The 15,262-nt window shown below is 36.6% G+C and overlaps 1 protein-coding gene across 7 annotated transcripts in view; it reads left to right on the top strand.

Annotated features, from left to right (window-relative positions):
* The window catches only part of RGS7 (regulator of G protein signaling 7), a 502,597-nt gene that overhangs the window by 461,510 nt on the left and 25,825 nt on the right, over positions 1-15,262 (top strand). For all 7 annotated transcript variants that reach the window (XM_054694910.1, XM_054694912.1, XM_054694913.1 and 4 more), the window contains 4 exons: positions 1,770-1,868; positions 4,089-4,150; positions 4,916-5,026; positions 6,546-6,671. In XM_054694910.1, coding sequence (XP_054550885.1) covers positions 1,770-1,868; positions 4,089-4,150; positions 4,916-5,026; positions 6,546-6,671 — 398 coding nt within the window. The remainder of the gene's footprint in view (positions 1-1,769; positions 1,869-4,088; positions 4,151-4,915; positions 5,027-6,545; positions 6,672-15,262) is intronic.

The raw sequence follows: 15,262 nt of genomic DNA, 5'->3' as shown, positions 1-15,262 counted from the left end.
TCTTTTCAGTAAACATATTTTCTTGTTACACAAAGTGTATTTAGAAACCTGCTGCATTATTTCTATGTTCATGATTTGAGAAGGTGTGTTCTTTTATCTTGTCTTCATTCCAAAGAATCTTGAGTTATTTTAAATACGTTATTTTGGGAGCTATCATACACATAAATTATTTAAAGAAATTATTTTAACCAGAAATAGTTAGCATGCTTGGGATTAGACCTTATCAGATTAAAGTCTGTATTAATAAGAATGTTGCACATAGAAAGTACAACTTAAAAATTCCAAAGAAAATTAATATGAGGGCCTCCCCGGTGGCGCAGCAGTTGAGCGCTGGGTTGCGAAGCTGCCCACAGTCTCTGCAGCGCCGGTTTGATCCCCGGCCGCCGTGCTTGGGTCCCACATGGCACGATGGCCTCTCTTGCTGCCCGCTGCTCCCCTCAGCAGTGTACTTCATCAGTCTGCCTGTTCTGCTCCCTGCTCTGGCTCTGGTGAATTCTCTCCCCTTCCTGCACTTCTGACGGTATCCAGTGCTTGTATAAATAAATAAATAAATCTTAAAAAAGAAAAGAAAATTAATATGACACAGCCGAATAAAAGCAGCAGACTTTAGAAAGTACAATTATTGCATACCTGTGACCTTTTATTTGCCTAATCTTTAAAAATCAGCATCAACTGTTTTTTTCTGAGTTTAGAGGCTCTTCTATTTATATGCTCAGCTTCAAATATGACTAGCTGTAGTCTTGTATAGGTCTTTTCTATTTCTTCATTAGTAATTAAATCTCATCGTTTGTATGCTCTTATTTATTTCTGCCAGAATATTTCCTGTGGTTTTAATTTTTTTTGTGAAGTGTAATCATGCTTCCCCTGCACTAGGTTATTTGTTTTAATGGAAGAGGAAGCATAACTATCTTTTATTTCTATGTCTCTAATGTTTAGTAAATGCTTAAGGAATGTTGAGAGAATGAAGGAAGGGAAAAATGAAAAGAGAAAGTTCAAGCCATTCAGTTCTGTCCTGTTAATAATGAATTTAAGCATATGAGCCAGTCCTTGGTTTGAAATGGGTATTCATTGACATAAGTTGAGTTCCAAGGTGTTGGTACTATAGGCAAGAATAAAAAAATTAAAGGTTAAAGGAAACACATACATAAAGTGTTCCTAAATTGTGGGTTCAACCTCTTCACAGAATAAATACTGGGGAATCAAAATTACAAAGATATGTGAAAACTTTGGGGTCACTGATTTTGGCAAATGCACCCAGTAATACCAAATGGCAAGTCCAGTATTGTGAGATAAATAATCCAATGTTAAGTGGGAAAATAGGAACAACTAGGGTGTTTTTGATTACTCTTATAGACCAAACATGAAGTGGAATTCTTAACTCAGTATCTTTGTTCAGTATTCCAATTTTTCCCAAATGAAAATCTGGTTGTATTTTAATTTTTTTGCCTTATTATATTTTATATATCTGTTTTATTCCCCATCTCAGTACCCTGTGTTCTTGTCTAAATTTTATCATATTTACCATGCTCTTGTATATAACCAATAATTCTCTCTAATTTAATAAGCTTATCACATATTTTAGAGCTGAATTTTTATTTTATATTCATATGTTTACAATAGCAGTGCATTTTGAATTTTGATAAAACTGTAATCAAATACACAACAAAGCTTGGCTCTACCTTACTGAATATATAACAAAAACCAGCCTTTTAGAAAATCTGACTGCAAGTGGTATTTTATACTAACAAACTATTTTTATTTTATTATAGTCTGTCTATGGTTTGCAAAATGACATTAGAGGTCACAGTCCTACTCACACACCAACACCAGAAACTAAACCTCCAACAGAAGATGAGTTACAACAACAGGTGGGTCAACTGAAAAAACGAACTTTCAGTGATATACAGAGTGACAGTTATGAAGACAAGATGGTGAATGTAAACAGTGAGAATTTTAAAAGATTATTTTGTGGTTGGCTATTTCATATAGAAGATATTAATTTAAAAGGCAATGACATTATCTAATCTTGAAATATGTAAATATTTGAATAAATATCAATAGTATCATTTAGATATTTTTGTATCAATAGTATCAATAGTACCTTTAGAGATATGGCTCTCAAAATTTTTTAATTCCTCAAGTCCTTTATCCTGGAGCCAATTTTTAAAAGTCATGTATGTTGATTCATATGTGTCTCCATTATCAAGAGTTGTTTTTTTACTCTAGAACTCTGTCTTTAAGAATGAGAAAACAAGAGGTGGGGGACATTGAGTCATGTGTTTTTCAGATTCACAAGATGTGGTCTTTACAAAAGGGTGCTTATTCTTGTTTTTATAGTATTGCTCTCAATAAACCCTCTTGTAGATTTTCCTTACCAACAATAGTATACAGTCATGGTATATATCACTTCTTTTTTCACCAGTCGATCATAAGTGTGAATTCCATGTAACTCTAGTGTTCCCTATATTAAATAATATTTTAATCTCTTGATTGATTAAGGTATGGGGCTTTCCCCACCTTTTGACTATTTCCTGTTAACATTTTGTTGTAATACTGATATCAACGGTGTACTAACAAACAATTTCCAGTTTATTTATAATCACCATAAAGGATAAGTAATTCAGAGTTTTAAATTGAATTTTCCATGTGTTCTTACCCATGTGAGCCTTTGAAATGCAATGTTAATATTTTTTTTCTCAAAACACTTATCATTGATGCTTTGTTGGATAGTAGTAGGGAGTAGGACTAATTTTGAAATTATAGTAGCAATACATTTTATTTTCTGAATTCAATATTTGAAAAGGAATTATGATTTTCATTGGGTTATTTTCCATGGATATATTGCTTTACCATTAAAATGTGCAAAAATGAAAAATGATGTAAAAATATATTAAATAAATAAATAAAGTTGCATGTTGTTAAAGCAGGCAGAATGTTTAAATGCATCACTCTTCTAAATTGATATTGATTACATTCAAACAGATTTTATATTTTTTTAATGCTTTTTTTGTTGTTGTTGAGGTAACATTTAGTTTACAATGGTAAAAGTATCTCCCCCTTTAGGTGTTGTTACCAAATCGCACCTAATACCAAACACCCACAGTCTTCTACTATATTCCATTTTGATCCCTCCCCACTTTATCCTCTCCTCTCCCCACCCCCTTCGTTTCCCATAGCCTCAGTTCTACAGACAGATTTTTAGGGTTTTTAAAATTGGTTTCAATTTATCTGACCCTTTGTTTTATTTCTCTGTGTTCCAATTAGAAGTGACACCATCTACTATTTATCTTTCCCCTTCTGACTGATTTTACTTAGCATAATCCCCTCCAGTTCCATCTATGTTGTCTCAAATGGAAAGAGTATCGTGTGTGTGTGTGTGTGTGTGTGTGTGTGTGTGTGTGTGTGTGTGTATGGAAAAAATCTTCCTAATCCACCCATCTGTCTTTGGGCATATAGGTTATTTCCATAGCTTAAGTACTGTAAACAGTGTTGCAATGAACATAAGAAAGCATATATCCCTTTAACTTAGTGTTTTTGTATCTTCAGGTGGATATTTAGAAGTGGTATTGCTGGTTCATATAGTAGAAACTTTTAATATTTTGAAAAACCTCCATACTGTTTTCCATAGGGGCTGGACCAGTCTACATACCCACCAACAGTGTAAGAGGGTTCCTTTTTCTCCACATCCTCATCAACACTTGTTGTTTCTGGTCTTTTTGATATGGGCCATTCTCACTGGTGTGAGTTGGTATCTTGTGGTTTTGATTCACATTTCCCTGATGATAAGTGATAATGAACATTTTTTCATTGCCTGCTGATCATCTATATGTCTTCTTCTGAGAAGACCCTATTTAGGTATCCTACTCATTTTATCATATGATTAGTAATTTCTTGTTGAGTTGTATGAGTTCTTTCTAAATCTTTTTAACTCTTTCAAATTGTTCTGGTTTGACTTCTTAAGCAGAATTTGAACTTTCACTGATTAAGAACATATATTCTCATTTAAAATTTCCCAATCTATCGGAATTTAGGGTAAAATTGTGATAATGCCATTATCTATGTAACTATTTCTTTAAATTTCTTTTCAGATAAAATATTGGCAAATACAGTTAGATAGACATCGGTTAAAAATGTCAAAAGTTGCTGATAGGTAGGTATTTTAATGTGTTCACATAAATTTAAAAAATCATATGAGAATGATTGTGTTTTAAAATGGTAAGAAATTGTTAGGGGGAGGGATGATAACTTAAAACCTTTAAGAAATGCTATTTATTTTCTTTTTCCACATAAAATACTTCCATAGAACTCATGTTGTAATTTAAATAGAAGCATTGTCATTATCATTTTAAACATATAGAAATCCAATATTTGTACAATAAAATCAAATAGAGATAATTCCAAAGAATTGGGTTTTTTTCATTCCTGGTAGAGGAAATGAAACTTTTGATTTACATCTGGCTGCCTTTTGTAAATTCATCTTAATATTTATACCATTCTGTTACTTCATGACTTTAGAATTTGAATTAAACTCAGATTTAGATATGTTCCTTTTGTTTTAAATCTGTCTTTAAAGACATTCAGGTCCTCACTTTGAGAAATTCAGTCCTTTTTCCAACTTCTTTTCTCTCCCTGTGCCCCCCCTTTTTAACATACATATAAACCTCTTCCACTTTATTTCATTTTAATGGAAAGATACTGACTCATGTCTTAGGCATGCAGAGAGGAGTAATTCTTTGATTTGTCTCCCCTGAAGCAAATAACTTGATGCACATAAATTATTGAAATGTTAAATCTGTTACTGAATTTCACTCTATACGCAAGCAAGGATCTTGATCAGGCATTTTTATTGTGTACCTTACTTTGAATTATAGCCAGAAATCTAAAGAAGATAATTTTTTTTTCTCTCTCTCTCTAGTCTGTTAGGTTATACGGAACAGTATTTAGAATATGACCCATTTCTTGTACCCCTTGACCCTTCTAATCCATGGCTGTCTGATGATACGACTTTCTGGGAGCTTGAAGCAAGGTTGGTGACATTTAGCTGTGCTTATTTTAGGGTTTGCATATAATAGGAAAAATTCTACAGCTAATTTTACTTCGTGTCTACATTAGTCTAGACTGAAAGTTCTTTTTCAGTGTAATAGTTTTTAAATCTTGTAATTTGCATTTCTGTTAAGACTCATATTTCTAAAAGAACCAGCACAGAATTAGAAGTGTTAGTGTTTCTAGACAGCTAGTCAGAACTAAGCAGTTTAATTCTTGATATTTATCTCACTTGTTTTTAGCTTCCTTGAAAATCCGCATAGCCACAAATATCTATGTATTCAAATAAAATAAGTCCAACATAGGAATGTCTCAATAAATTCAATTTTAAAGCAAAGCAGAACTTACCAAAAATATCCCAAGAGAATCTGACAAGAGGCTGACTTCTTAAGAAAGCCAAAGTATAATTAGAACTCCCTGGTTTCTTTTATGTGCTATATAAGAGACAAATTATATTATCAATCTTGAAAAAGTCATGAAAAAATCATTGCATATCACTTTATAAAGTGAGGTTATAGTATCATGTAGCATTACTCTAGATGGCATTTTATAGACTTCTTCCTCTCGCATCCATCTAGTGGTACTTAGACACTCAAAATATACAGACCTTTTCTTAGCTAAATTCTAAATTTTATAGATTAAAAACCTGGAACCCCAAAATGTTATGATTCCAACAGGATTAGGTCACACATTGAACTGACAGTAGAGTCATAAACTAGGATTTCAGCCTCTTGGCTCCTAGTACACTTTCCTCCAGTACAATATACCACCATGAGACAGTAAATGTACTAGAAATTGGGATCTAGGGTTAAAATATCTGGAACATTTTCTCCTGTTAATTCTCTGACATTGGTAAGTTATCACCCTTTCTTGACCTCAATTTCTTCATCTATAAAATGAGAATTATAATATAATTTACCTTAAAAACTTGCTGAAAAAAAGAAACTGAAAGAAGGAATCCACTTGGAGCACTTAGCAGTTAATTCTTTTTTTTTTTTGAGTTATTTATTTATACAAGAACCGGGGGTACAGGTCAGAGGCGCAGGAGGGTGAGAGAATTTACCAGTGAGAACGGGGAGCAGAACAGGCAGACAGACCAAAGACACTGCTGAGGGCAGCAGTGGGCAAGACAGCAGAGGTCTGTTGTACCATGTGGGCTACTCCCTGGCTGGCTGGAATCCAAGCCACACTGAAGAGGCTGTGGACAGCCGGGGAGGCCCTTAGCAGTTAATTCTTAATACAAATTAAACTGTTGTCAATGTCTAATTTATTTCTCACTATAATTTCATGTCAAGCCATTCATCAGAGTTTTTTTTTATGAAAGATAAATTTAAAATGCAAGTTTCAAGGTATGTATGATTTTGAAGGGAAATGGCATAAACTAGTGCTTATTTAAAGCGATATAACTAGTGCTTAATGGCATAAACCAGTGCTTATCTTTAAAGGAATATATTTGACATATCCTAAAATGAATATATTTGACATTATTTTATTTTTTATAGCAAAGAACCAAGTCAGCAGAGGGTAAAACGATGGGGTTTTGGCATGGATGAAGCATTAAAAGACCCCGTTGGGAGAGAACAGTTCCTTAAATTTCTAGAGTCAGAATTCAGCTCAGAAAACTTAAGGTAAGACATGTTTTTGGGTCTTAAGCTATATGCTAAAGAGACCTACTTGTAATACATCTTGTTATTTCATACTTAAATGGCCAATTACCTCACCAAAATGATATGATCCTGTTGAATTAACGGAGGGCTAAAAAAAAAAGGTTACCAAGATAAAACTTGCCTACATTATCAGTTCTTTAGACTGCTTTATTTATACACTGCCTCTTGAACTTTCAACTATAGAACAGTCAAATATTGACTTTTACTCCATAAAAATGTATAATCTATAGAGTTATATAAGCCATACAGCCCTGTAAAAATTTCATTTATAGAAAGGTGTCAGCATTCATTTATTTTCATTGGAATTAGCAATACCAGCCATTTTCACAATCTTTTCAGGGGAATTAACAGTAGTATTTTTTTTTTTTAAGATTTATCTATTTATGGATACAAGAGCTGGGGTACAAGTCAGAGATGTGGGAGGTGAGAGGATTCATCAGAGACAGAGTGGGGAACAGAATAGGCAGACTGAAACACACTGCTGAGGGGAGTAGCAGGTGAGACAGGATAGGTCTGCTGCGCCATGTGGTTTCTACCTGGCCGCCCGGGGATTGAACTTGTGCTGCAGAGGCTGCGGATTGCTTCACAGTGTGGTGCTTAACCCCTTGTGCCACCAGGGAGGCCAACAATAGTATTTCTACTAGTCACCAAAATGCCCACCAAACTCTCCACCGTGCTCTCCTCAACCCATTCCTTCATTCTCTAGTCTGCCCCTTTCCTTACACCTCCCATCACAAGAGTCTCAGATCTGTGGTCTGCTCTCAAGGGCAGTCTTAGTGTTTGTCTTTGTCTATTCCTTTGTTTGGTTTCTCTAGATTCCACATATAAGTGAAACCATTTGATATTTACCTTTCTCCTGCTGGCTCACTTAATTTAGAAAAATCCCTTTCAGTTCCATCCATGTTGCCACAAATGGCATGAGTAGACTTTTTTGATTTTTTAATTTCTGATCTGTATTCCACTGTGTATATGTACCACATCTTCTTGATCCACTCATCTGTTCTGCATCATTAAGGTTGATTCCATAACTTGTCAATTGTAAATAGTGCTTCTATAAACATAGGAGTGCAAGTTTCCTTTCAAATTAGTGTTTTTCGTGTGTTTTTTTGGATAGATACCTAGCAGTACATTTGCTAGGTCATATAGTAGATTCATTTTTTACTCTTTTGAGGAATCTTCACACTTTTTTCCGTAGGGGTTAGACAGTCTACATTTCCACCCACGGCTTAATAGAGTTCTGTTTTCTCCACAACTTTGCTGGTGCTTATTGTCCATGGTTTTTCTGACTTGGACCATTCTCACATGTATGAGGTGATATCTCATTGTGGTTTGGATTTGCATTTCTCTGATGATAAGTGATGATGTGGATTTTTTCATATCTGTTGGAATTCTATATTTCTTATATTAAGAAGTAGCTATTTAACTCTTCTGCCCATTTTTGATTGGATTGTTTGTTTTCTTTTGGTTGAATTGAAGATCTTCATTATAGGTCTTCAATATCAATCCCTATCACATGTATGGTGTACACACATTACTCCCATTTGGTTGGGTGTCTGTTTCAATCACTGTTTTTCTGTACAGAATCTTTTTAGTTTGATGTTTAGTTTAGTTGTTATTTTTCTCCTTTGTTTTTCTTGCTGCTGAAGATGAGTCCATAAAGATGTTTCTGAAGTTCATGTAATAGACTCTTTTGCTTATGTGTTCTTCTAGTTATTTTATTGTTTCAGGTCTTACATTCAAGACGTGTCCATTTTGAATTTTTTGTATGTGTATGGTGTGGATAATGGTCTGGTCTCATTCTTTCTCATGTGGCAGTCCAATTTTCCCAGTAAAATTAATCAAAGAGGCTTTTTTTGTTCCAGTGTATATACTTAGTGTCCTTGTCATATGTTAGTTGTCCATATATGTGTGGTTTTATTTCTGGAGTCTCAATTCTATTCCATTAGTCAGTGTGTCTGTTTATGTTTCAGTAATATACTGTTTTGATTATGTCTTTAAAGTATAGTTTGAAGTTTGTAATTTGTGATACTTCCATTTTTTCCTAGTCATAAGAACTTTTACTATCCAAGGTTTGTTACTAGTCACATATGAATTTCAGTAACCTTTGTTGATTTCATCGAAGAATACCATTGGGATTTTTATTAGGATTGCATTGAATCTGTAAATTGTCTTGGGTAGGATGGGCATTTGTATAATGTTAATTCATCCAATCCATGAGCAGAGATGATCTTTCTATTTCTTTTTGTTTTCTGTTTTTTTTCTCAGAATGTTCTATAGTTTTTTTTGTTGTTGTTTGTTTTTTGTTTGTTTGTTTTTGTATAGATCCTTCACCTCCTTTGTTTGTTTAATTCCCAGGTATTATTTTTGGTGAGATTATAAATGAGATAGTTTTCTTAATTACTTCTTCTAGTTCATTATTTGTATTTAGGAAAGAAACTGATTTTTGTGTATTGATTTGTGTCCTGCAACTTTGCTGAACTAGTTTATTGTTTCAGTTAGTTTTTCTGTGGAGTCTTTGAGGATCATCATACCATTTTCACATGATTCCTTTTTGACTCCTAATGCCTCTAGCTAGGGCTTCTAATACTATTTAATAGAATATTATTTACTAGATCTTTAATTTATTTTTTTACTATTTAATAAATCTTACTATTAGATTTTTTAATAGATTTTACTACTTAATAGATCTTAGTGGTAAGCTTTCAGTTTTTCACCATTGAGAATGATACTAGCTGTAAATTTGTAATATATATTTTTGTTTTATTATTTTAAGATAATTTCCATTTATCCCTAGTTTCTCAAACATTGTCATCATAAATAATGAAGAATTTTATAAAATGCTTTCTCAGCATATCTTTATATGATCATGTGGTTATTCTCTTCTTTTTGTTCACACGGTATATTACATTAATTGATTTTCAGATGTTGAACCATTCTTGTGATCCTATTTTAAACCCCATTTAGTCTGGTGTATAATTCTTTAATGCATTTTTTTTATTTTTTTAAAGATTTATTTATTATTTATACAAGAAGCGGGGTGCAGGCCAGATGTGCAGGAGGGTGAGAGGATTCACCAGAGACAGAGTGGGGAACAGAACAGGTAGACTGACGAAATACACTGCTGAGGGGAGCAGCTGGCAAGACAGGAGAGGTCTGCCGCGCCATGTGGGACCATCGCCGGCGGGCCGGGATCGAACTGGCAATGCGGAGGCTGCTGACAGCTTCACAGCCCAGCGCTCAATCGCTATGCCACCAGGGGAGGTCCTTTAATGCATTTTTAGAGTTGGTTTGCTAATACTTTGTTGATGATTTTTGTGTCAGTGTTCCGTAGGGAGATTGGTCTGTAGTTTTATGTCTTTGCATTGTCTTTAGTTTGGTACTAGTGTAATGTTGGCCTCATAAAATGTGTTTGGAAGAATTCCATCTTTCTCAATTTTTTGAAAGAGTGAGCAGTATTGGTATTAGGCCATCTTTCATGGCTTGGTAGAACTCACTTGTGAAGCCATCTGTCCTTAGACTTTTGTCTTTTGGAAGAAATTTATATTATTGTTTCAATTCCCTTGCTCGTGATTGTTTGGTTCAGGTGATGCATTTCATTTCTATTAAGTATTGGATAATTGTAGAAATTATCCAATATTATCCAATATTATTATTTATCCAATATCCATTTTTTCTAGGTTGTTGAATTGGTTTGTTCATAAATGTTTAAAAAAATCTCTCACTGTTCTCTGCATTTCTGTTGCCACTTCTCTTTCATTTTTGATACTATTTATTTGAATTTTCTCCCTCTTTTTCTTAGTGAGCCTAGCTAGAGGTTTTTCTGTTTTGTTTACTTTTTTTTTTTTTTTTTTTCCAAAAAACCAGCTTTGGTTGCATTGATATTTTAGCCAGTTTTGTTATACTTTATTTCATTTATTTCTGCTCTAAGTTTTATTATCTTCTTCTTTCTATTGCCCTTTTTGTTATTATTCTTATTCTGGTTCCTTGATATGAGAGTTTTCTAATATGGATCTGTATTGCTATCTGCTTCCCTCTTAGAACTGCTTTTGCTGTGTCACTTCCATTCTGACAGGTTGTGACCCCATTGTCATTTGCCTCAAGGTATTTTCAGATTTCTTCTTTGATTTCCTCATTAACCCAATGTTCATTCAATGTTCTATTATGCAGTATCCGTGTACTGAAGTACTTACTTGTTTTCTTTTTTTAGATGAATTGTAGTTCACTACCTTTATGACCAGAGAATGGTCATAATTCTCTGATATGATTCAGCCTTCTTGAATTTCTTGATGTTTGCTTTGTGATCCATTATGTGGTCAGTCTTGGAGAATTACACATGTTGCTCTTGATAAAAATCTTTATTATCATTATTTAAATGGGTCTGTAAATGTCTGTTAGACCCATGCAGTTTATTTAGGGTGATTATGAGCTTATTTATTTTATGTCTCATTGATATTTCCATCAGTGCAAGTGGGCCATTGAAGTGTACAACCACATATGTTTTTGCTCCAATGTCTTTTTTTTTTTTTTTTTCAAATTTCACTGCAGTTGTCTGATGTACTTTGGTATTCTTTCATTTGGGGAGCATATAGAGATGAGTTTTATGTCTTTCTGTTTTATTTTTATCTTCATCATTATGGTATCTATCCCTTCTTTTGTTACTTTTTAAGCTGGAGGTCTATTTTGTCTGACATAATATGGCTATTCTTGCCTTCTTTTGGATGTCATTTGCTTGCAGGATTGTTTTCAATCCTTTTACTTTCAGTCTATGTTTATACTTGGTACTTAGGTTTAGGAAAAGATTGGATTCTTTTTCCTAATCTAGCTATATACTCTGTGTCTTTTCATTGATGAAGTCAAATGACTTATAGAGTGATTATTGACATGTAAATGTCAGTCACTGCCATTTTGTTCCTAGTTTGTGGCTCTATTCATGAGCTTATTATGTTCTTTGTGTTGTCCCTCTCTTTGATTTAGATTGTAAAGTTTCTTTTAATATTTCTTGGTGGAGGTGTTTAGTGGATGCAAAGTACCTAAGATTGTCTTTGTCTTTGATGGCTTTATCTCTCTCTCATACAAAAAGGAGAGCCTTACAGGAGAGAGTACTCTAGTCTTTTTTTTTTTCCCCCCCTTGGAGTATTTTGAATGCATGGCATTCCATTCTTTTCTTGCCTGTAGTATTTATTTGAGAAATAGAATAGTAGTCTAATTAGTTTCCTTTGTAGCTTATTTCTTTTTTTCCACCTTATTAGCTTCATTATGTTTTGTCTTGGGCTCTTAGGAGTTTTATTATTATATGTCTTGCTATAGTTTTTCTTTCATTTAGGTAGGTAGGTTTTCTCCTCACTTCTTATATTTCTCTGTTCTTTTCCTTCTTAAAGTTTGGGTATTTCTCCTCCACTAATTCCCTAAATAGATTCTTAATTCCCTTGTCTCTCTCTTCTCCTTCTGTGATCCTATGATCCTCTATTTCCTTTCATCACAGTGTCAGATAATTCTTTGAGTATTTCTTGATTATTTTCTCTTTGTTTCTCTCTTTGTTATTATATTCTGCTTCTTACCTCTTTTTATTCATTCTCCCATTTGATTTATTCTACTCCCATGGCTTGCTCCTGGATTTTTTTTACTTCCTCCTGCAATTCTTTTTTTTTTTTTTTTTTTACTTAAAGTTTCCATTTGAGTTTTCTGTTAATTGATTTGCTTCTCATAGTATTTATATCTTTTTTTAAAAGATTTATTTATTTATACAAGAACAGAGTACAGACCAGAGGCATGGGAATTTGAGAGAATTCACCAGAGTCAGAGCAGGGAGCAGAACAGGCAAACTAACAAAATAAACTGCAGAGGGGAGCAGCGGGCAAGACAGAAGAGGTCTGCCACACCATGTGGGTATCTCTGTGGCCGGCCAGGAATTGAGCCCGTGCTGCAGAGACTGTGGAAAGCTTCACAGCGCTGCACTCAACCTGCTGTGCCACCGGGGAAGCCCAGTATTTATATTTTTATCTGAGTTTTCTTTGTATTGTTCCCATTCTTTAGTTACTTAATCATGGCCATCTTGATTTCTATGTCTGATAGGTAAAGAAGTTCTTCCATATCTTTATGGTTCAGTTCTAGGGTTTTATTTTCTCTCTGTGATGTATTGTTGCTTGGCCATTGCTAATTTTGAGTTTATTCTGATGTAATTTGTTCTTGTATGTATGTATTGAATGAATCTTCTCTACCATTGAGCTTGGTGTTTACTTGATGTTGAGCACAGCTACTGGGGCTTTGTATTATCTGGAGTAGTGCTAGAGCCTCCCCAGAAGCACTTCTGGGACTTGTTCTGGTGGCTAGGAGGGCCCAGGTATGCTGGGTTGAGGCTGAGTTACTGAGATTTTGATCCACCCAGGGTGAATAAGGTGTGATTTTTTATGGCCAGGAGAGTGTAGGGTTTCTGAAGACCCTTTATAAAGAACAAGATCCTGTGAAAAACTGAGTGGGGCTTGTGTCTGATCCTAAGGCACTGGTAGCTGAACACTGATTAGGATTCACTTCCTGGGTACAGCTCAGTGTCCATGGTGAAGAGATAGGTCCTGCAAGTCCTGCTCTCTGTGTGCTCTGCTAATGAGGTGCTTTTGGCTAGGCCTAGAATAATGGGTGCTTACCTGGTGATTGCTGAAGATCCCTGATGTGGAGCAAGGCTTTGTGAAATTTAGGCAGGGTAAAAGATCTGCTCTGAGGTGCTGATGTTGACCACTGAATGGGATGCACTTCCAGAGTGGAACTGTTGGCCTACTTTGAGGTGTATGCCCTGCAAGCCCAGGACTGGACTTAAGCCTGATTCTGAGGTACTAATGACTGAAAATTGAGTATGATACACCCCTGGGGTACTCCTGGAGACCCACGCTTAAGAGCCGGGTAGGCCCTGCAAGGCCTGACTGGGCTTGCCTCTGCTCCAGAGAGGACGGTAACTGTGACTGGGGTCAGTGGGACATTCTGGGGGTTGCTGAAGACCTCTGATAAAGAAAAAGGACAAGTCCTTCTGCTACCCTGACTGGTGGGCAGGTATGCTTCAAGGCCCTGGTGGCCCTGGCGGCTAGAGGAGTGTGCGATGCTCTACCAGGGTGTGATTGGGGCTCTTGGAGAAGAACTAGGCCCTGCCATGTCAAGAATGGGATGTGCTTGTGATTCTGAGATATTGGTGGCTGAGCACTGAGAGGGACACACTTCCCTAGTATGGCTGGGGACCTGCAGTGAGAGGGTATAGGCCCTTCAAGCTCCAGAGGTACTTATGGTTAAACCTGGAGTCAGAGGTGCTTACCGGTGTAGCTGAAGATCCATAGTGTAGAATGAGGCCCTGTGCAGTCCAGGCTGTGGTACAAGTCTGCTCTGGGTGATAGTTGCTGAGCACTGAATGGGAAGCACTTCCAGGGTGTGACTGGAAGACCCATGGTGAAGAGGTAGGTCCTGCAAGGCCAAGATTGGATGTGAGTCTGTTCCTCATGTCTTAGTGGCTGATAACTGAATGTGACACATTTCCCAGGTGCTTCTAGGGTCCCTGAAGTCCCTTGCTGTAGCTTGAGTCTGCCTTGGAGGTGCTGGTGACTGAGCACTTAGTGGAGTGCCCTTCAAGGGTTAAACTGGGGACCCATAGTGAAGTGTCAGGTGCTGCAATGCTGGGAATGGGGCTTGTTCATACACTGAGCGCTGGTGGCTGTCCTTGGATTCAGGGATACTTACCTGGGGGTTGTTGAAAATCCATGATATAGAGCAAGCTCTGTGAGGCCAAGTTTGGGGCACAGGTATACTCTAAGGATCTGGTGAGAGCTAAGTTGGATGCTCTTCTAGGGTCTGTGTGGGGGCTTGTAGTGAAGAACTGGGGCTTGAGTCTTCTCTGTGGGTGTTGGTAGCTCAGTAGAGTAGAATATACTTCCCAGGTGCAATTGGGGGCCTGAGATGAAGAGCTATGCCCTGCAAATCTTGGACACTGGAGCTTCAATATGCTCCAGAGACTGATGGCCGAGCACTGAGAGGGAAGCACTTCCATGGTGTGGCTAGGGTCCCTTGGCGAAGTGGTAGGTCCTACAAGGACAGGACTGGGTGTGCATCTGCTCCAGAAGTGCTGGTGACTGGGCCTGGAGTCAAGGGTGATTCCTGGGAGGTGGGGTGGGAAGGTCACTGAAGATTTCTTATGTAGAGTAAAGCCCTGTGAGGCCCAGCTGGGGTGCAAGTCTACTCCGGGGTGTTGGTGACTGAGCACTGAGTGGGATGTACTTTTAAGGTGCGACTATAGGCGTGGGTGAAGAATTAGGCACCTAAAGTTCCTGACTGGGGCTCGAGACTGCTCAGGAGTCACCAGTGGCTGGGAACTGAGTGGGATTTACTTCCCAGATTAGGCTGAGGGTTCATGGTGAAGAACTGGGTGCTGCAAGGTAAGTAAGGGGGCTTGCTTCTGCTCCTGAGGCGCTGTTAACTGAGCAGTTGGACACACTTCCCCAGTGTGGCTGGTGGCAGGTAGTGAAGGCTGGGCCTTACAAAGCCAAGACCAAGGCTTGAGTTTGTTCAGGAAGTGCTGG

This window comes from Talpa occidentalis, unplaced genomic scaffold (genome assembly GCF_014898055.3).
Source record: "Talpa occidentalis isolate TD23 unplaced genomic scaffold, MPIMG_talOcc4v2.1 talOcc4.14, whole genome shotgun sequence".
NCBI lineage: Eukaryota > Metazoa > Chordata > Mammalia > Eulipotyphla > Talpidae > Talpa > Talpa occidentalis.
Note: the sequence above shows the minus strand (reverse complement) of the source record. Positions and strands in the feature narration are given on the sequence as shown.